The sequence below is a fragment of the Fundulus heteroclitus genome, chromosome 23 (assembly GCF_011125445.2).
Source record: "Fundulus heteroclitus isolate FHET01 chromosome 23, MU-UCD_Fhet_4.1, whole genome shotgun sequence".
In the NCBI taxonomy this organism is placed as follows: domain Eukaryota; kingdom Metazoa; phylum Chordata; class Actinopteri; order Cyprinodontiformes; family Fundulidae; genus Fundulus; species Fundulus heteroclitus.
The window spans coordinates 24,561,079-24,583,940 of NC_046383.1; the positions used below are offsets into that span (position 1 = coordinate 24,561,079).

The 22,862-nt window shown below is 40.3% G+C and overlaps 1 protein-coding gene across 1 annotated transcript; it reads left to right on the top strand.

The window, feature by feature from the left end:
• Window positions 1-356: 356 nt before the first annotated feature.
• Window positions 357-18,617, top strand: atp10b (ATPase phospholipid transporting 10B; the record flags this gene model as incomplete). The annotated part of the gene is given in 20 exon segments (XM_036127387.1): window positions 357-561; window positions 812-897; window positions 1,205-1,311; window positions 3,949-4,080; window positions 4,286-4,413; window positions 4,562-4,814; window positions 6,249-6,445; window positions 7,235-7,405; window positions 9,016-9,523; window positions 9,614-9,714; window positions 9,805-9,931; window positions 10,037-10,221; window positions 12,938-13,205; window positions 15,036-15,112; window positions 15,211-15,336; window positions 15,431-15,631; window positions 15,731-15,811; window positions 15,906-16,010; window positions 17,094-17,281; window positions 18,212-18,617. Coding segments are annotated over 20 exon segments (3,526 nt in total), but the record flags the coding sequence as incomplete, so codon positions are not given.
• Between the last annotated feature and the right edge of the window lie 4,245 nt (window positions 18,618-22,862).

The window sequence follows — 22,862 nt, forward strand, 5'->3', positions numbered from 1 at the left end:
GAGCTTGAGCTATTTTGTAAAGAAGAATGTGAAAAACCTTCAGCCTCTAGATGCGCTCCAAAAATATAATGCTGCAGCAGGACATTCTAAAAAGGTATCTCCTCATCTTAAAAGTTTGCTTCTCACATTTTTATTTGTTAAAGGCTCTGAAAACCATGTATCCTTTTTCCATCCACTTGACAATTATGCTCTACTTTGTCTTGGTCTACCCCCATCAAGTCTCAATAAACTACACAGATGTTTGAGGTTGTTACATGACAAAATAACAACAAGGTTACTAGAGAAGAATACTTTTGCACGGGACGTAAAAGCCAGTCTGTGCTTCGATGCTTGATGTGTGACTCCTCTGACCGCAGGAGGGAGAAGCAGTATGTGGAGAAACGTTGGAAGGACGTGCGAGTGGGAGATTTTGTGAAGGTAGTTTGCAACGAGATCGTCCCGGCGGACCTGCTCCTCCTCTATTCATCCGACCCCAACGGTGTTTGCCACATAGAGACGGCCAACCTGGATGGGGAAACCAACCTGAAGCAGAGGACGGCTGTTTCTGGACTTTGTACATCGGTGAGAAATATTGCTGACTTGTCCTGATGTTGTTGTTTTTTTTTTTATAGTTCCTGCTCCTGGCATTATGTCAAAGAGAGAGTTGAAAGACAGAAAAAAAAAACCACCTGTCAGTCTGCATACTTTGGAGAATATATTTGGATTGCATGCATGATAATGGACTGGGTTGCTCTTGAACTTTGGGCGGCGTTACAAAATAAAACGTTTCCGTTCGTACAGGAATGAGGTTGCATTTTGTTTTATTCACCAGAGTCCCGGATTTGAGCCCGAGAGCTTCAATTGCGCTGTGGTGTGTGAAAGGCCCAACAACAATCTGAATCATTTCAAGTGTTTAGTGTGAGTATCAAATGCACATTTGGCAGAGATTTTGAAAAAGAAACTGTTCCTCAGAACCTTCCCACGAAGCCAGAAAACTAATTCCAACCCACATACTGGACTTCTCAATAATAGCAGACACATTATTGGGGCTGTAATAGACTGTAATCGATTTTCCTGGAGCACCACCGCTCCTACGGGCGGTCAGCTCCGGCCGCTCATTTACAGACATCAAGCAGGAGAGCTCTAATGGGGAATATGTCAACAATAATGAATATCTAACAAGATCTGACAGTAAAAAAGGATTGTCACTTTTCCCTCGCTGCAGAGAGAAACCTGATAAAGACAGGGTGGGCGCCAGCATTGAGAGTTTGTTGCTGCGAGGCTGCACAGTGAGGAACACGAATCATGCTGTTGGCTTTGTGGTGTACGCAGGTAATTTCACAACCGGCTCACCGTCTTACCCTTCAACACTTAAACAGGACAAATTATGCATGCTTGTCTTTTTTACCGTAGCCTCAATGAGATAGAGTTAATCAGATGTTTTACACACACTGTAATAAAACAGACGCATTTTCCTCCCCTCACAGTTTAACATGAACCCACACTAAACATTTCCTGTTTTTTGGTCGCTCAGGTTTTACTAAAATTGTCTATCAACCAAATACCTTAATAGGTTGGCAGGTTTTTATTTTAAAATCTTCATCAGCCGTTTCCCTGCACCTACAAACGTATTCTTTCACAATCTTCTCAGAACAGTTTGCTGGAGTTTTGACGCATACCTCCTGACAGAACTGGTGTAACTGGGTCAGGTTTGAAAGGCCATTCTGCCCGAGCACACCTTTTTACCTCTGCTCACGCATCAGACTCTGATCAGGAATTTGCCATGGCCACTCCGAAACACTGACTTTAGTTTCTTAAATCCACTTTACTATAAAACTGGCGACATGAATGTGGTCAGTGTCCATCTGTACCTAAACTTTTACTCCCTGGCTGATGTCTTGAGATGTTGCTTCGATATTTTCATATACAATGTTCTTTTCTCATGATGTCATCTAGTTTGTGAAGTGCACCAGTCCCTCTTGCAGCTAAACGATAATGTGGCTTTGTATCTTGCTTTTGGAGCATTAAGTTCTTCCTCTCTAAGTGGCCTTTCAGCCCATGCAGATGGAGGACTTTAGCTAGCATCTTCACAAGTCTTTTGCTTATATTCGCCCCAAAAAATTATTATCGCTGGTTCGCAAAACCCATCTTCTTCCTGAACAGTACAAAGCATGACATTCACATGCTAGTTATACTTATATGTTAGAATAGTTTAAAGAGATTAACTTTAGGCATCTGGTAGTTGTACCAAGTGATGAACCAGACCGTAATGGAGGTCTTCAGTTCTCTTCCTGATAACTGGCCTGGTTTGTTTGTATAAATTCATGGTTTCACATAAGCAAGCAGTGTGTTTAAGGTAAAAGTCAACACGTAGAATCACACAAAGAGATTGGTTAAAAAGTTTTCTGTCTAAAGAAACCCAACAGGTTGCATTGTGCCGTTGACTTTGCAGCAATCCCTTGTCTCAGAAGCTTAAGCCATGACATTACCATCTGGGATTTCCCAAATTGATCAAAGGCATGGTAATCTTAGTGCATGTACACTTCTGAATTTGACAAAAAGTATTTAAGACTATTTCTAAGAACAGATCTTGTTCTTCCGGCATGTAACAGATAGTTTAATAATTTTGGTATTAAGTGACATAAGAGTAAACATTTAATCAGATCACATCGAAGGGGGAAAAATATAATGTGTTTTTTCACACAGTATATGTAAATATATTTTTTCAACTATTTATAGCTCTTCATGTGTGTAACGTTTATACCAGGTCTCAGAAGTGTTTGCTTTCTCTCACAGGAGACACTGAACAGTCTTCTATTCACCGGCCTCCTAGTCCAGGCTCTTCATGACGCCCACATAACACATTATACATTAGCACGAATTAAAGAGGGAGCAAAATTCTTGTACTGCCAAGTTTCTGATTAGCCAGCTCACAAAACTAAGCAGACCAGACTTTCTTTTTTACTAAAGAAAATCTTCTTAAATAAAAGCATTTTGTGTGATACATTGTGATACTATTAATTTTTTTTATTTTAATAGATAAGGTATGCAGGACCAATACACAATATGATAAATAGAAATGGTGTGTTTTTGAACACAATAGCCTGCAATTTCTGTCTGTAAGACAGAATTCTGTAAACTATGTTTCTGAAGGTGTTAGAAGTCTGAATTGCAAGTCTCATAGTCATATTCTAGTTGTAGTTAAGCAAAATAGATGGTTTTCCGCAGATTTATTTATGGTAAATGGCTTGTACTAGTACAACGCTTCATTATGTCCGAAGACCCCAAAGCGTTTTACACTACAGTTCAGTCATTCACCCATTCACACACACATTCACACCCTGACGGTGGTGAGCTATGTTAGCAGCCACAGCTGCTCTGGGGAAGACTGACAGAGGCGAGGCTGCCATACATCTGACCACCGCTAGCAGACAAAGCGTCTTGCCCATGGACAGAATGACCGAGATGGTTGGAGCGGGTATCAAACTAGCAACCCACAGTTACAGGACATACTTCCTAACTCTTGCGCCACTGTCAGCCACTATTATGTTTCTAACCAGCTGTGTTAAATTAACCGTGATCACTTTGTGAAATGTCCTATAATTTATCAGTTTGATGGATGCTGCTAACACTAGCCAACAATCAAAGCTTTAATTACAAAGAAAATGCAAATAAAAGCACTTTAATTGGAATCCAGAAAAAATATTTTAAACTTACAAAGTTGTTAATGCTGCAAAAAAATTAAAAAATGTACAGTAAACAAACTCTACTATACCTGTGTACATTAAATAATTTCCCTCTGGGATTATTAAAGTATTTCTGATTCTGATTTCTGATTCTGATTTACCGTCCTTATTTGTTCATTTAAAGCGATTGTCTCTTTCTGCCTCTGTACAATCAATTAGATTTAAGATGTAAGGATTTTTTTTTCAGTGTTTGAATAACTTGCCTTCTCTTGAAATTCTCAAGGCCATGAAACCAAGTCCATGCTCAACAACAATGGGTCGAGATCCAAGCGAAGCAAACTGGAGCGGAAGCTGAACGTAGACGTCTTCTTCTGCCTCATCCTCCTCTTCACCATGTGCCTCATCGGAGCACTCGGTAACGGTTTACGTCACTTAAACACAAAATCACTAAGTGGATGGGGTAATATAATTTTATAGGTTTAGATTTTATGATTTAAAATAGGCTCAAACACATCCTTAAATAAGAGAGGGGGGAAGCAAGGGCGATTTGATGGGATAGGTAGGTTTCTCGTCGGTTTAATAGTCTGTGCAGTTAATGTAAGCTGTCTTCATCCATACAGGCCACTACTTATGGTTGGAGTCACTGCCTGGCGTGCCCCCTTTCCTGGTCCCTGACAGCAATGGTCACCTGGATGAACCCAGTCTAGCGAGTTTCTACATGTTTTTCACCATGATCATTCTCCTTCAGGTATCTGACAGACATCAATTGAGCCGGGCGATCTTATTCGGTTTAAGCTCCTTAAACTAACTCCTGTGTTCTTGTCCTCTCTTTTGTTTCCTTCCCCCTCTCTGTGTCGTTTTTCTTCCGCCATCGCTGGACCCATCCTTCGTCACAGATCTTGATTCCCATCTCTCTCTACGTGTCTATTGAGCTGGTAAAAGTGGGTCAGATCTTCTTCATCACTAATGACATTGACCTGTACGATGAGGAGACGGACAGCCGCGTGCAGTGCAGGGCTCTGAACATCACGGAGGACCTCGGGCAGATTGAGTACGTCTTCTCAGACAAGACAGGCACCCTCACCGAGAACAAGATGGTGTTTCGCAGATGCTCCATCATGGGTACCGAGTATCCACACAAAGAAAACGGTAAGGATTTTTTAACAGCTGACTTTTTTTAGAAATAAAAACGCATAATGCACCTTCCTCCGCTTTTTTTTTGGATTATTCTTTTGGAAATTAATTTTAGAGTTTTAAATACAAAGGTTGTGGTATACTACAATAAATATGTTGGTTACTATGTTAGGTACTATACAGAAATATTGCTTTCTTATTGTATCCGCTCATAATATTTCATATTTAATAAGGGTTAGCAGGTTCAAAAGAGGATCAGAACCTCACTCAGTGACGGTATGATGCTACATAAAAAAGCTCTTTAGAAAAACAATACATAATCAAATGAAATTAGGTGAAATTTAAAGAATTTAAGGATTATTTATCTCATAAAGTATCAATACTTAACTGCTAAGTGCAATACACTGAGATCCAATGCTTAGGTGCATGGGCATGAAATGCTATGGTTTTAAAATGTGTCTAGGTCTGGGCAAAATCATAACAGATTGTTAGGAAAGTGGGCAACAAATTGGTGCAAAGTGACAATCTTATAAAAACTAAAACACTTTTCAGGGAATGCTGCGCAATTTAAAAATACATTATATAAGACAACACACCCAAATAAAAAAAAATTATGCAGGGACCCTTCAGAATAAAAATATCTCAAAGTACATCATAGAAGGACAACACATCTACATTTCTGGATGAGCTGGTCATTTCATCTCTTAACATATTGGTCTCGAGTACAAAAATTGAGTTATTGGTGGTGGGATGCTTTATTGTTTGGTTTATGGTTTCAGCAACTGATGATTTGAAGTAGTTATTTTTATTCTAATTGTACACTACTTTAAGGAAATTTAGTTTTATCACTAAAACAAATCATATCTTCAATACGGAGGTTGATTAAAGTTTATTTTATTTTTTTATCTTTGGTCAACATTTTTGTTACATTTTAAATGACCCAATTTGCCTATGCTGGGATCTTTCTAGTAGTGATTGCTTCACCCCTTTAATATTATGTGGTTTGCAGTTTTCTTTATTCTGTACCTGACTTTTTTTTTAACACTTTAGCCAGTGAGAGAAAGCATACATGAATACCTTCGTGGCTTCACTATCATGAAGATATTCATGCATCCATTATTAAGGGCCTGTTGTGTTTATCTTCGTGCTTTGACAACTAGCAAATTAAAGTGCACCTCATGAGTCCTTTTAGAACAGATTCTTGTTTAAATCATTAGTTTTACTCAATTTTCTTGAGTCTTGTCCAGTTTGGTCATATTTCCATCATTGCTTTATTGTTTGACCGACTCGTGCATTTACACTACTACCTTGTTTTTGTACCCCGACAACACACAAAAATTAGTAAAAACTGGTAGCAAATGTACACCCTCTTCATTGCCCTTTCTGCTCACCGTTGCATAAAAAGCGACAGTTCAAGGTTAGTTTGTCAATATCTCTGTTGCATTTCAGCCATCCGCCTTGCTGTCCTCGATGAGCCCGAGACCGAGGAGGAGGTTATCTTCAACCAGCATCAACAACTCCCACGAACCAGGTGGTCCTTGGAGGCTGAGGGCATCGGCCCTGCAGACACGCATTGGCAGGGCAGCAGGCGCAAGAGCAAGGTGGCGGCGAACGCACAGAGCGACGCGGCCTTCAGCAGTCCACTGGTATGAACAGCACGTGCTAATTCTCAGCTTACAGGACGGGAGGGACTGGGGAGCACAAAAGACGTGACATTAAATCACACACCGGGCGTTATGTACATTATGATATCTAATCAACCTTTAGACCTGGTCTGCACATTTTTAGCATTTAAAATTCTTAAATGTCGGTAAATCTATACTTAGACTAGAACAACGTGTAAATCTGCACTAAGAAAACCTCAGAGTGTCGATCTGTTTACCCGAATCTGACTCATCCCTGAGTCAAAGGCCTCGTGGTCCCTGTCCCTGCCGCAGATGGTCAAGCTTCTAGGTGTCAGCGATTGCTCAGCTTTGCCCCTGTGTCTGTGACGGGACATATGGTCACACTGAGTACCATTTGGCACAGACTACCGATGTTACATCAACTGTAAACGTGCACTATAGATTAGTCATTGCTGTGTTGATATACGGTACAGTTTCTCTGTGCCTATTTTTGTCCACGGGGGCAAAGGGGAGGAGGTCCAGAGACAGAGAAACTCAGCACGGAGTCCGTTTTTACTCCTCCTCGTGCTGAGTCTCCAGCAGCGTAGAACGCCTGTATGAATAGAAACATAATAACACTGCTTTCCTCTTCTCAGCCTTTTAAGCCAGCGCTACCCATGGTCAGACGTAACGAAAAAGAAAGTTTCAATGATGAAAACTTTGTCTAAGTCCATTACGTCAGCTCAGGGAGAACTTAATGTAACGGAGACGAGGTTTATCGACATACAGGCAGCATTTAATTAATAAACTGATTAACTTTTGCTCCTCCAGGAAACTGAGGTGATTCCAGACCAGAAGCTGCTTCAGCAGATTACCAGGGCAGAGAGCGGCGGTGGCCACAGAGACAGCAGCAGAGAGAAAGATCCTCATCTGGACTTCTTTCTGGCTCTCGCCATTTGCAACACGGTGGTTGTTTCCATGGCGAATGCTCACAGACAGAGGGTGAGTTTACCGCGATAAGGGATAGAAAACTGAAGTGAAAACCAGGAACTTATCTTGTCTTTAATCAATATCGTGTAACTTCTATCTGCAAAAAAAAAAAAAAAAAGCAAAAAAAAAAAAAAAAACGATTGGACAGTGCCGTTTATTCAAGTCATGCAGAAATAACAGCCCTTTGCAAAAGTATTGAAAGCTCTTAAACCTTTCCACATTGTGTCACATTACAACTACAAACTTTCAAGTATTTTATTGGCCATTTATTAAGGGAATAATTATGAAGTAGAAGGACAAAAACACGTGTCTTTTATTTTCTATTTCTTACAGTTAAAGCGCTGAAGTGTGGTGTGCATTTACATCCAGCCTGTTTTACTCTGATACCTCTAATTAATGTCACGTGTGAACAATTTTCCTCACAAGTAAAAATCAAAACAAATAGAGTCCACTGTTGTATAATGTGCAAATGTAGCAGCTCTGTGAAGGCCTCTGAGATTTGCTAGAGGATATTAGGGACTAAACAGTATCATGAAGACCAAGGAACCCAGTGGACAAGTCAGGGATAAAGATGCGGTAAAAGTTCAAGGCTTGGTTATAAAAATCATATCTGAAGCTTTGAACATCTCCCTGAGCATTGTTTAATCCATTAAAACTAAGGATGAGCTGCAGAGATCCACAGCTCATGTGGGATAGTCTGTTAACAGGACAAGTGCTAGTGGTGCTCTAAAATCTAGCCCAAATGGCTCTGGTGGCAGGAAGAAAGCTGTTCTTGGAGAAAATCCTAGTTCCCGTTTTCTTCAAAACATGTAGGGGGACACAGCACACATGAGGAAGAAGGTGCTGTTGTCTGATGAGAAAGAAAATTCACCTTTTTGGCAAAAATCCCAAATCTTCCCAGAGCCTCCATCCTCCCAGAGTCTCTGTTAGCTGTTTATAAGAGGAGAATGGACATAAACTTCAGTCCCTGATGTGAGTGTGTGTGTATATATATATATATATATATATATATATATATATATATATATATATATATATATATATACCTGTTCAGGGTGTACCCTGCCTCTCGCCCAGTGAACGCTGGAGATAGGCAACCCCCGCGACCCCATGAGGGATTAAGCGGGTCAGAAAATGGATAGACGGACGGACGGACGGACGGACGGACGGACGGACGGACGGACGGACAGACAGACAGACAGACAGACAGACAGACAGACAGACAGACAGACAGACAGACAGACAGACAGATAGATAGATAGACAGATAGATAGATAGATAGATAGATAGATAGATAGATAGATAGATAGATAGATAGATAGATAGATAGATAGATAGATAGATAGATAGATAGATAGATAGATAGATAAAAAAATAACATTATTTCAAAAATGTTTCTAAATCCTTGTTGGCTTCTTTGTGCCAGTCTGTCACCTGAAAACCCAATAAAACCCAATAAAGGTTGTGGCTAGGAGTGCATTTGTAAGCTGCTGTATATTTCAAGCCTTAAATTGAAAAAAAAAAGATGTTAATAAAAAAGCAAGATGATTAAATTTTTTGGCTCATATTAAAATGTGTTCAGAAGTCTCACATTAAGGCATTGTGTTATTACATTGCATCAGGCGTGCACATCTCCACACTCCAGCCAGACGAACAACCCTCTGGAGGCCTTTTCCAGTTTGCTGAAAAGAGCCGGGTCTTTCATCCAGCGCAAGTCCAAGAGGAACCACACCATTTTAGAGGTTCCAGTCACAGACGCCGCAAAGACGGACAGCAGAGAAGACAGAAACGGAGTCCAAACATGTTCCCTCCATCCGCTGTCTCAAAGCGGCGGCCCAACACTGGAGCCAGAGGACCTGTGCTATGAGGCAGAGAGCCCCGACGAGGCCGCCTTGGTGTACGCAGCCAGAGCATACGGCTTCATCCTGCTGGCGCGGACTCCTGACAGTGTGACTGTGAGGCTCCCGTCTGGGGAGGAGCTGGTGTTCGAGGTGCTCGACACTTTGACATTTGACTCCAACAGGAAGAGGATGTCTGTTTTGGTGAGACACCCAGTCACCAAAGAGTACGTGCTGTACACTAAAGGTGCCGACTACTCCATCATGGAGCTACTTGGGACGCCTTATGCAGGTGAAAAAGGAAACATCGACATATATTTGGTTCATATTTAATAAATCATGCTTAAGCTGCTTGAGTGAATTTGTATCATTTTGCTTCTAGAACACATCAGTGGCGTTGAGAAAAACATAGCTGCGGATACTCAGCATCACCTCGACTGCTACGCAAAGGAGGGCCTCCGCACACTTTGCATCACCAAAAAAGTATGAAATCTATAACAGTTGACACCAGCATCGTTTTCTAACAACACGAGAGCTTTGTTTTCGTAATTTATCTCTTTTCATCCGTGGCAGGTTGTGAGTGAGAGCACATACCGAAGCTGGTCGGGTGAGAGGAAAAGAGCGAAGGCCGCTATGGAGTGCAGGGAGGAGCAGATCATGAAAACGGCCGTGCAGCTGGAGACCAACCTCACCCTGTTAGGTAACCCCCCACCCACCCGGCCGTTCCCAGCAATGGCGAGGCGCATCTTCACGATGAGATCTTTGTGTGAATGATGCCCGTCTTGGGACGTTTGTCCTCCTACAGGGGCGACTGGCATCGAGGACCGTCTGCAGGAGAATGTCCCAGAAAGCATCATGGCGCTGCGGGAGGCAGGGATGCATGTGTGGGTGCTGACAGGTGACAAGCCAGAGACGGCTGTCAACATCGGCTATGCCTGCAGGCTACTGGAGGAGGAAGACCTGGTGATAAACATGAGCTGCAAAAACAAGGTGAGGAGGCAGCGCGCGGCTTCCCTGAATGTTGCTTGTTTCATCACGGCTCCGCTGTTTTAGAAGGAATAAAAATGACTTCCTAGTAACGGTGCAGAAATACTTAAAAGCATTTTGATGAGCGATAGATCATAGATCAGCATGAAGGCAGGTAGGCAGGCCAGCAACACTGATAAAAGATTAACTGGAAATGTTCCGGTGACACTTTGTGACTGACAGCTGCTTTTATGAAACAGTGAAAGTAAAAGCTCTGTGTTAGAGCGGCCTGAATAAACAGCTGACGTTTTTACTCTTAAGTAGCTTCTTACAACGTTGTCCTTCTTCTATCTTCGATTTTCCGTCACTGATACCTGAAAGCGGTAAACTTAGCGTCCTACCTCACACTGAACAGTGTAGCTGGTAGAGCGTCTTACAGATGGTGCATTCAGTAAAAACGTTTTTTTTTTTAGCTTTCAGCTTGTCAGTCAAGCAGAAGATCATCCGAGTTATGATAAATTCTTGGTAGATCTCTGTTGATTATTATATAAATCGTGTATGTTAATTCAATTTAGTTGCGTTTTTTATGCTTCTTTTCACTCTACCCCCAACACCCCCTCCCACCATATAAAATGATATTTTGATTTCTAGTCTCAACTTATAGAAGTATAGAATACTCCAGGATTTAATCACTTTTTTAATATACTTTAGATTGTAAACCATAAATGATCAAATGCTCAGAGTTTACGAGAAGCTGTGAATCAAAAATTTTGAAGGTCGGTGCCCAGCCATGGTCATATTTCTTTATATTTCTCCCACTCTCTACAGCACAGGCGGTGGACACTCCCTGTCGACTGGACGGACATATAAGTGATAGAAAAGTCAGACATAACTGACAGGAAATCTCTCTTTTTTTTTTTTTAGTGCTTTCCGCTTGATATAAAAGCACCCTGAGCCGTAATTGCCTAAATAAAAAACCTAGACTCATTTCTCACATTGTTAATAAAATCACGGTGTTTGCAATTTAAAGTATTTGGTGCATATTAGGAATACTTTTATTATTCCTTTATTTTAAATTAAAAATTTTAAATTAAAATTAATAAATTTTTATTTTAAATTAAAACAGAACAGGTTGCTGAAGTGTAAAACGTTCTTTATAGAAATAAAGGTTTTCATTCACTGCACGTTGTACTTATATAGGATTCCTCTCTCCCTTTATAAAAGTCGTACGGCTAAAAAAACGTTTCAGCATGTCGGCTAAAATAATCAAACGCGATGCTGTTTTCTGCTGCTTGTACTGAGTTACTGCTGAGTGCAGTTGCTCTGTTCAGCTACTGCTGGAGTGGGACTGCAGCCTCGGCAGCCCTTCACCTCCCACATTAATGCATAGAAAATTGACTTTAGGACCTTAATTAGGTGTGGAGTTTTTCTAATTATGCCCAACAAATTCAATCATGCACAGACCAGACCTTCCGACAAGCATTTCTTATGCCAGGTAGGATTAGAGCCTGTTTCGGACCATGGAGGGCTCTGAATTTGTGACAAGAAAAGTTCAACCTTTTATTTTTATCAATAGAGTAACACAATGTTAGTGTTTTATGGAAGGTGAAAAAAAAGGAAACAAATGGGAAACTTGATGCCTGTTTTTCACAGGTTTAATGGTGGCTGAAACCATACCATATACATTATATCATGAAGAATAAAGCAATACATTTAAAGATTACTGCGAGTGCAATAAGATATCCGAGCGGCAACATAACGTTTTATTATTGGCTTCGCTTATCAAAAGCTACAGAGATTTGAACATGTAATACTTTTATGAACATTTCTATGATGATTTTTTTCTATAAGATTTATCTCTCTAGATGTTTCTAATAAGGATATTCGGAGCTGCAAATCAAGGAGGTCTCCTGCTTTGAACTCCTCTACATTTAGACTTGAGTTCTCGCCCTCACGTTTCCATCCGAGAGAGACAAGCTCTGTGGTGTGGGGCCCGCCTCACCGAGGTCATTAAGATGGGGTTGCACAGGAACAAACCTTTCATAATGATTTCACCATGTCTGGCCTCCGATGTGTAACAATTACTCGGCAGCTCTGAGGGATACACGTGGATCTGTCTGAAATAAGTGGAGCTGCTGCGCGCCCCTCGGAGGCACGAGTGACTGATGACGGACGGAGCGAGATACCCCCAACACCATAACTAATGCTTTCATATCTAATTACCAGTCTAATATTCAACCCTCGCAGGAAATACACTTTAATGAACTTTTTTTTTTTTCACAACCCTAACTCAGCGACCACCGGAGAGATGACCTCCCACATCCACCTTCCCAGCAACACTAATGAACTTTACTGAGAACTGTTTCTATTTTTTTAAGACAAAAAAAATAGAAAAAGGAGTAATATTTTAGTCATCCGGAGAACCTTCTTTTGGCTACGTCTGGAGCTATTTAGACACAACAATGATGAATCTAATGAGACCAGAGCCTGACTCAGCACATACAGTAATCTGTACCCGGTTAAAGAGCAGAAATCTGACTGTGTCATCTCTATTTATTTTCTAGGCATTTTTAGAAAACATCACTTGGTTCACCAGTCAGGCATATTATTGGTTTATCGTAAAAAAAAAAAGAAAAAAAAAAAGAAACTCATCTTTAGCTAAATTTTTAACATTTTAATAACAACAAGTCAATCTGACACAAGCATCTTCTGATTTTTTTTTTTTTGTCGTTGTTTTCAGCTCACGTGCACGTCCATCCTGGACTGCACTCTGGAGGAGGTGAGGAGGTACGGAGAGGACCCTAGTAACGTGGACACAACTCCCAACATTTCTCTGGTGATTGATGGAAACACTCTCACCATGGCCATGTCGCCCGACCTGCAGGAGCGGTTCGTGGACTTGGCGAAGCGCTGCCGATCTGTTCTCTGCTGCAGAGTAACGCCCCTGCAAAAGAGCGGAGTGGTGAAACTGGTCAGGGAGAAACTCAAAGTCATGACACTAGCTGTCGGTGAGTTATACACCACAGTATCATTTATAATGTGCTGATTTATTTTAATGTAGTGGTTTCTATTAAGCTGGCCCAAGGTAAAAGCAAACTAAACAAATGCTTGGTGCCCATGGACCAACAGGGGGAGACTAGGAGAACTTTAAAGCTCCTTTTCCATCAGACCTACTAGATTTCGCCCACCCCACTCAGCTTTATTTGAAACTCATAGTTTTTTAACCGGCCTAGAAATGCCTGGAAGAGGGAAACATCTCCTGGGCGTGGGGCCTTTAACCCTCGTCCCATGTCTTGTCTGCGACATTAACACATTAAAGAAATCTACGAGAAATGATATAAAAACCAAAATAAATCATTCTAAATAAAAACATACTGTAAATTAAAAAAAAAAAGTGACAGAAGCAGAGAGGTGAGACAAGACTGTCTGATTTGCTCCAAAGTTTGCCTCACAGAGTTGTAATTTAGTAGCCGGACCACCTAGACTGACTTACACCATGTACACTGTGTATCGTCTGGTAAGGAGCTGGTTGAGCCCGATTTCAAAGGCTGGACTAACAGGGTCAGCATCAACAGGTTAGACCCAATCAGATAACAATGGATGTGATGCAAAGAAAAGTCCAAGTGACGAGCTCTATGTTTCCCCTTGGTTTGACTCTTCTCCTAAGCAGGGCCGGGTTGGCCAAACCGAGCCGGTGTAAAAGGGCTTTACTTCTCACAGAGAAAATATGACATGTCCCATTTACTTCAAGTGTCACAAAATGAATCTGGAAATTATATCTCAATCAACTTATCTGTGTTTCGTTTGCAAGTTTGAGAACCAGGAGGATTTAGAAAACATAAAGAGCACAGCTTGACTAACAGATGCCGTGGAGTACCCACGTGCCGCTGATTTAACTTCATACAAACCAACAGTATAGAAATAAAGGCTGCTATCACTACCCATGTTTTGTGTGTCAGTCATGTTGGATTTTAAGGTTGGTGATGGTCAACAGTTTTCTTGTCTTAATGCTTTTGTTTACCCCTTATGTGCTGTAGATTTTATGAAAACTATGACTGCAAACACATCTTAAGAAGTTATAAACAGTTCTTACTCGGTTGCTGGTAAACTGAACCAGTCACATTTCACTTGTCCTTCTTGACTTCAACAGGTCTATATTGAAACACTAAATGTAGTGTAGTGTTCTCCTAAATTACCTACGGTAATCCTAAGTGGTCTGTGTTTAATAAGTGGTGAGAAGGGACCAACCTTAGGGTCAAAAGCACAATCTTTTACTTTGCCAGCACGCCAACTCACTGCGATGGCTGGTGTAGGATTGTCCTAGCTTTAAGTGGACGTCCAGGTTCAAACCTGCTTAGGACACTGTCCAACTATAGGCTAGCCCTGAATAAAGATACAAACATGTAGATAAAAAAACACGTTTTACTTTTACATCTTCATATGTAAAAAAGAAATTAAAATCTGAAAACTATGTATTACTTTTCTTCCACCTTACTTTGTTTTGGTTTATCAAAAAAAAATCCAATAAAATATATTAAAGCTTGTAGTGTAAAAATTGTGAAAAGGTTTAAAGAGTATGAATACGTGTGTTAAGCACTGGACCTGGACATTTAGTTCAAGTTAGAAACTCGTAACAAAAAAGACAAGCTGAGTAGCAATTGCAATATATCAAAGCCGGCCTCGCATTTAATAAACAATGCTAAGGACTCCCCCAATGAAGACATCCTCAGAGACCAAACGTTGCTACATCTTTCCATGGATTAGAATAGATGTCCTGTGCAAGAATGAAAAAAAATGAAATGACTACACAAGGGATGATGCTTACACTTTTGTCTCAGGTGATGGTGCAAATGATGTCAACATGATCCAAGCAGCGGATGTCGGCATTGGGATATCCGGTCAGGAGGGCATGCAGGTGGGAATTGATTTCACTAGCTTTAAAGATGTTTCCATCCATCATAATGGCATCCCGTTATGACTGAATCATAATGCGATGCTTCTGGGTCATTTCAGGCGGTCATGGCGAGCGACTTTGCCATATCACGCTTTAAGCACCTGACAAAGCTTCTCCTCGTCCATGGACACTGGTGCTACACTCGACTGGCAAACATGGTCATTTATTTCTTCTATAAGAACGTGGTGAGTGCTGTATCCCAGTCAGAGTACTCTGCTGTGCACATCAACCCTCTGCTCTGATAAATAATAGAACTGTGCGACTGAATGTGCTCCTCAGGCCTACGTGAACTTGCTGTTCTGGTATCAGTTCTTCTGCGGATTCACGGCCACGGCAATGATCGACTACTGGCTGATGATCTTCTTCAACCTATTCTTCACCTCCACCCCACCCATCTTGTTTGGCATCTTTGACAAAGATGTTTCAGCCGAGGTGCTGCTGGGGGTTCCTGAGCTGTACAGGACGGGTCAAGGCAAAGGGGTTAGTGGAAGAAAGAAATTTAAAGAAACACTTTTAGTAAATATGACTTTTGGTTATTGTTTTTATTATTGCATGTAAATATATGTCTCTTTTATTTAGGAATACAATTTCCTAACTTTCTGGATTTCTATACTGGACGCCTTCTATCAAAGTCTTGTCTGCTTCTTCATTCCATATTTGGTATGAAACACACCTAACATTCATTACATGTGACGGTAATTCATCAATTAGCAGATCTACCTAACCTTTGACGGCATGTTCGATTCTCCCCTAGGCTTACCGGGATTCAGATGTTGATATTTTCACCTTTGGGACGCCACTCAACACGGTTGCTTTATTTACCATCCTGCTGCATCTTGCAATAGAAATCAAATCCTGGGTGAGTGCTGGACTGATTTTCATATCTTGCTTGGACCAATAAATTTGTGTTTTCACCAACCACAAAAAATACCAACGTACAAATGTATACTGCAAGCTAAAACTACAGTACTAGCCTGTTTTTTTAAGCATTAAAATAAACCCATATTGTTATTTTGACAAAGAAACAGCTCGGTGAATTTCCTTTGATAGAATGGGATCTTTTTATACTGCAATTTTTTTTTTGACTAATTCAAATTGTAGGTGTGGGAAGCAGGGGGGCTGTCAGGGATCCAGCCCCTGTTGTTAATGTTGAGGAAATTACAAGCACCAGTAAAGGACTTTCCTGTTTAAAGGCAGATCGTTAAATGAAAATGTCTTTAGTTGCAACCTTGTTATACAGGTGGCAGGATTGAAAAAAATAACTAAACTAAAACACAATCGGCAATCATTGCTGCTGTTTGCATGCGAGCTTGCATTACGGCTACAGTACGGCTAGCTGCTGCATGAAATTAGAAAAGCAGCACATCAAACACTGTCAAGTTCAAGTTACCTTATTAAAATTAGGATTTTTATTTTGAAATCACTTTTGAGTAGTTCATATTATTAGTGAGGTAAGCATGGGCTTGGCCTGTTGTGGCGGCTGAATGATATAGCCTTTTAGCTCTACAATAATTTTATGCTAGCAGCGATAAAATATGTTGTTGTTTTTATCAAACAGGACGGCTAAAGAAATGTTCCTGTCTAATTACGCGCTAGCATTAGCAATGCAGCACAGCTAGCTGCTACAGGAATTTAGAAAAGTAGCACTTTAAATATTGATGAGCCATTTTTTCGAATGTTGGGAAATGTTGATTTATCAATATTGAAATTTTACTTCCCACTGTGGTTGGTATCCATAAAGGCAGTGTTGATCCTCACTACAGCCCCCAACCCTGGAAGTTTCCTCCCAGGTGGCTGATCTAAACTATTTCATAATACGACTTCAAAACTGTTTGAAGTGAATTGAAACTATTTGCAGATAACTTAGATTTACCAGCTAATGTCTAACTGGACCTTCTACCAGTTTGAGTAACTGCAGTTCTGTTTTTTGATTGTGTGGTAGACGCTGGTCCATTGGATTATCATGCTGGGCAGTGTGGCGCTGTATTTCATCGTGACGCTGGCCTACAGTGCCGTCTGTGTTACCTGCAATCCTCCATCCAACCCTTACTGGATCTTTCAGAGCCAGATGGCCGACCCCATGTTCTACCTTATCTGCACCCTCTCCACCGTGGTGGCTCTGCTGCCCAGGTACAGTCCTCTGTGCTGCTTCTGCCACTGTGATTTATTGTGCTGTTTTTCCTTTAACAAAGCCTTTCCCCTGAAGACAAAACGCACCTTTCCACACACTCAGAAATGATCAAAAGCCTAAAGTAAAATCCTACTAAGAATAACAAGAAAACAGTAAACATGCCAGAAATGTGGAATCTTAAATTAAGAATCAGTAAAAAAAATATAGATAGCTAGAGATTGATTTTAAAAAAAAAAAAAAGATAAATACTGTAAGGGCATGGTCCCACATTTTTTAGGACAAATATTTAAAAATTTAATTGTTACCATTTTTAACCATAACATGACCTTAATTTCATAGATTTCCTTCTACCATAAATAACCAGTGGTTATTTTAACCAGATTGCGGGGGTGTAATCTTTTTAACTTAATATAATCATTAACATATTTCATTCTATCAGTCGTCCGGGCCAACAAATGGGAGGCACAGTAAAAAATAAGGGATTATAGATCTTTTTCCAATGGTTTCCTTGTTCTTGGTCTTAGAAAATATAACAAACTTGGGAGCCTTTCTAGCTGCAATCTGTATCAGGCAAATATTAGCCTGGTTTCAGTACATCAAATATTGTACCTGTGTAATTGGTTATTCTGCATTCATTTTTGACTTGGTTAGATCATTAACCGTGATTAGGTTCAAAGCTTTTTTATTTAAGATGTTTTATGTTTTTTTTTTTTTTTTTTTTTTTTTTACTGCAAATGCATTCGCAGATTTGTAAATGCATCATGTTAATATTATGGGTGAGGATCAGCTGCTGCTTCAAACATCTTCCTCCCTGTTTCCTCTGAAAGTGCTGATTTTCAGAGAAAGGGAGCGAGCGAGCTCTGATTTACATCAAACGCCTGTATGTTTTTCGCTGGCCTATTTTCTCACCACCACACTCTCTCCCTTAGGTACACGTTTTATGTGCTGAAGAACTCTGTCGCCCCCTCCCCGCTCCTGCAAGGCAGGCAGCTGGACCGGATGGACCCCTCTACGAGGGACCAGTGGATCAAGGAGTGGAGGGGCTTCAGGGGAGGAGGGCCGGTCAAACGCTATGAGCTGTCTGACCCACCCACTCCCACCCTGGAGACCCCTGCAGACTTCTTTCCTGACTCTGACGCTGATTTCATGGGGGATGATCTTAGCCTAAACGTCATCACACAGAACCGTCAGAGGGTTGTGGCAACGTGATGGGAGAACAGAAGCGCTATGATGATAATTTATTCAGGAAACTGTAAATATCTCAACTGGCTCATGTGTGACTCCCTGACTGGAGTTAATTTTGCAATAAACTGCTTAATTAAAGCATGTACAGGCCTGTCTTCCCTTTCTCATCATAAGAAAGCAACACATAAGCCGGTTTACAATCCCAGTGGGGTTTTCAAGAGGCGGTGCTAACCCAGTTAGTGGCCACCCACCCTCGAAAAGAGGCACCTTTCTCAGATAACTCCGCTACGTTTAATATTATCTTCTCACCTGTGTTTCAGCCCAGACAAATAAAAGGACTCTGTACGTTTGTGGGTTTGCTGATGGAGCAGCTTCATTAAAAACAAGCCGAATCCGAATGAAAACGAATCAGGTGGAAAATTGGCTTCTATGCTGCAAATTCTGGAGCTTTTTATGGAAATGGAGGGTGCACAAGCACATCCACTTGTAAAAAGGGCTGAGTTACCATGGGCATACTTCATTATACAGCAGCAGCTCAGCTTATATAACACCCTGCTGCCTGCAGTTAGGCCCTTGCTGCCCTCTAGCGTTGAAAATGAAGAGCTGTGGGAAGGTCACACGGGACAAAGTCAGGAAAACAGGAATTTAGTCTGCCACACAAAATATGCAACGCAGTGTTTCTAGTAACAACAAGGACAACAATGAATAACATAATCACAAGCTTCTTTGAAAAGCCGCTCCTAACATAAAAGCACATCCTCATGTCTGATCACAGGTGGACCGAGTTTGCTCTGCTTGTTTTTCTGGGAAAACCTGCATCCTGGTATTCACTTTGATACTTGCTGTCGGTTACACTCAATACAATGCAACAGCTTTGTGCGCTCTTCAGCAGGGCTGCGACGAATAGAAAAAAAAATATACACTGCCAATATTTGGTGCTGCCAAATATTTTGGGCCTTCATGCCAAAAAAATAAAACAATAAAAAAATCAAAATCCTCCAAAAAGCTCATAAATATATATACATTTTCTTTTTTGGGGCCCCTGTCAGTCAGGGGCCCTTGTAATTGTCATAACTTTCCCCCTAAACGTCACCCCTGGGTGTGGTCACATCTAGGGCAACAAAGTGCAAGGGGTTGAGTGATAAGACAAAAATACTGTTTTAAAGGTCAAAATGGCAAGCATTTAATCAGATGTAAATATATACTTCCCAAATGAAAACAAAGAAAGGAGCATTTAGGCAAAGAACATTTTAAAACAGATTTTAGTCAGTTTTCTAATTTAGCCAATTTACTGTAATAAAGGCACTCACAAATTTAAGACTGGGAGAAGAATCTGTCTCAAACTGCCTTTCCCTCCTCCAAAATGCATTCCAGGTTTAAAAGAAAGATCCACCAAGCGAGTAAAATTCACTCTTACTACGTGAAAGCTAGTTTATGATGCTAAAGAGAACGAAGGGAAAATATATTACAGTAAGTCCAAGAGCATAGATAAACACCAGATGTATTGTTCATTATTGACAATCTCTCCATTTTTTAATACCTCACCATCTAGCCAAAATGATCATCAGCTGATTCCTGATGCAAGGCATCAAATCCCCCAGTTTTCTTACACTTATGTAAAAACTCGTGTAACATGACGTGTGATTCCTGTTTCAGGTTAAGCCAGGAAATAGATGAGCCCAGAAAAAAACACACATTTAAAGTGAGTCTTTTAGTTGAAAGGCCAAACGTGCAAAACTGAAATAAAATAACACGTAAAACCATGACATTTAACTTTAAATGTGCAGGAGAAGCATGAACAACTAGACAAAGGCAATACGACACTCCTTGTGTTTTGACCTTAAGGTGTGAGGCTAGAAACTGGGAACACTTGTTTGTAAATCACAACAGTTTTTGCTCCTGGCCTGACTCTGCACATGATATGGGCTGAAAATAAAAATAAAACATCTTTTAACTTAAACAGAAGATCAAAAGGAGGAATGCAACATAAATTAAAAGAGCACCATTTGATGAAATGTGATAATAACGATAATTTTCATTTTAATAAAAGAGCTCAAGGTGCTACAGGATAAAACCAAAAACAGTACATAATAAAAAGACAATAAACAAAAAAATTCATGGATCAGTGGGGAATGCTTGCCCCGTGATGCATCACCTTAAACAGCCACCAGATGGCAGACTCGAGCCTCTTGCATGCGTTAAATAGAAAGACAGAGACAGGACATTTATTAATTTCATAACATGTCCAAGCCCATATCACTGTAGGAACCTATATTTTATTTTAATCATGACACAGATAACCCCATACAAAACAATTTTTTTTTTTGTATTTCAGTTACTGTGTTATGGAAATGATTCATGGTAATAATATTCAATATAAAAGATATGCTGAAGCTTAAAGCAGACTCACATGATAAAACAATCCAAGTAAATCAAGTGTGTAGAACTACTACAAGCCCTCCAGGTCAAGAATATAAACTGACAGACGAGATAAAAAAAGTACATTAATAAGAAAAAAAAAACAACAACAACCAAAAGGCCCAAGGTAACTTTGCAGGAGCAGGTTCGTCCTCCAGCGGGACAACAACTGTAAATATAGAGCCAGATCTGCAATAATGGTTTCCATCAAAGTCTTTCTGTGTGTTAGAATGAGCTGGTCAAGGTCCAGAAATACCATAATAGAAAAGGGATGTTCACAAACATTCACCTTTTAACCTGGTACCATTGTAAATTTCAGAATTTGAGTGTAGGATATATATATTTTTTTTAGTTTCTAGACTAAAAAAATTGCAGATTACAAATACTATTTTTAAAAAATATATATGTATCCTCTTTCCTCCACTATACATCTATACAATTACAGCAGAGAATAGAAATGGTCATAACTGCCTGCTGGGGAGACATGAGGACAGCGGCTCATCTTCAGCAGCTTCAGGGTGTTGCTGTCTAGTGAACCTTATGTATTTTAGTAAGACCAACAAATTTAAAGGTATACCTAATAATCATATTAAGGCAAAAAAAAACAACAACATTTTATCTGAAAGGAAACACTTTACATTACAGCATGTGAAAACGTTCAAGGGGTAAAACACTTCTGTGAAGCTCTTTTGATGCGGTTAAAAGCAAATGGATCGTAGGGCTGTCTCCAACACAGAGAGCAAGACCATGTCAGACCTTCTGATTGAAAAAAATGCCTGAAGGAGGACGTGTTTTATGGTGTGGCAACGGAAAATAAGAAAACGTGGTCCATTTTGAGGAAATTGCATTTGTTCCCTCACTGAGCTGTTCCTATCATCCTGGTTGGATGGCTATACAGCACAGGTGTCAAACTCAAGGCCCGCGGGCCAAATCCGGCCCGTCAAGGTAAGTTATCCGGCCCTCAAGAGCCAAAAAAAAAGCATATCATGTCATAAAGTAGAGGCATATATCCTTTTAAAGTGTATAAAGTGGCTAAAACTGTGCCTCCTGTAAGTGTAACTCACCACAATATCAACTTTTTTTGCAGATAAACTGTATAAACTGGGCCTAAGGGTGCTACTTTTATGTTACTGTGCATTTTTTATACTTCTATCTGAACTGGAATGAAGTTATGAAGTGAAAAGTATTGTCTATACACGTGCAACCGGCCCTTTTCATGACTTCATGACGCCAAAGTGGCCCCATATAGAAATGAGTTTGACACCTCTGCTATACAGGATACATTTTGGTGCGTAATTGTCACTTATCCACTCAAAAGTATGCTCCCTATCCCCTGTTTTACACAAGTTCTTCATGTAACAAAACAAGTCCGTCTGTTTCCCTCTGTGTTTATCACTCAACACGAATCTTCATATCAGCGTCAACAGACAGATCATTTCTCCGCAAAGGTTTTGCTCCATCAAACAACCAAAGAAAAGGTTACAGAAGCCCCATTTGTAATGTTATCAAAGTGATCCTCAGTTTCAAAAGACTGAAAGTAAGAGTAAATTAAAACCTGTTAACTTTATCTCATTCTCTAAAACGCAACATTATCCACAGGTGTCCATAAACTACGTTTGCTCTGGATCCTTTAAACAGGTTCAGTGCTTGGTGACGCAGCATGTAAACTGATATTAAATGATAAAATTATATTAAAGAGGGATTTATTCCTACTTTCACTTTGTAAACTAGGCATCTTGGGTATATTGTGGTGATACAGGTATGGGCATGTTCAGCAACAGCACTCAAGTAAGTTGTGGTGTTTAAATCATGGGAAATTGTAGCCTGGCTCCCAGTGTCCACTTAGACCAGGTCAGTCAGGTTTCTCCACAACAAAGTCACTCATTTATGTCTTCATGGACCGTATTCTGAGTACTCTTTTATAGTCATGTTTAAAATGGAAGAGGCCATTGTAACACTGTTTCTACACACTCAAAA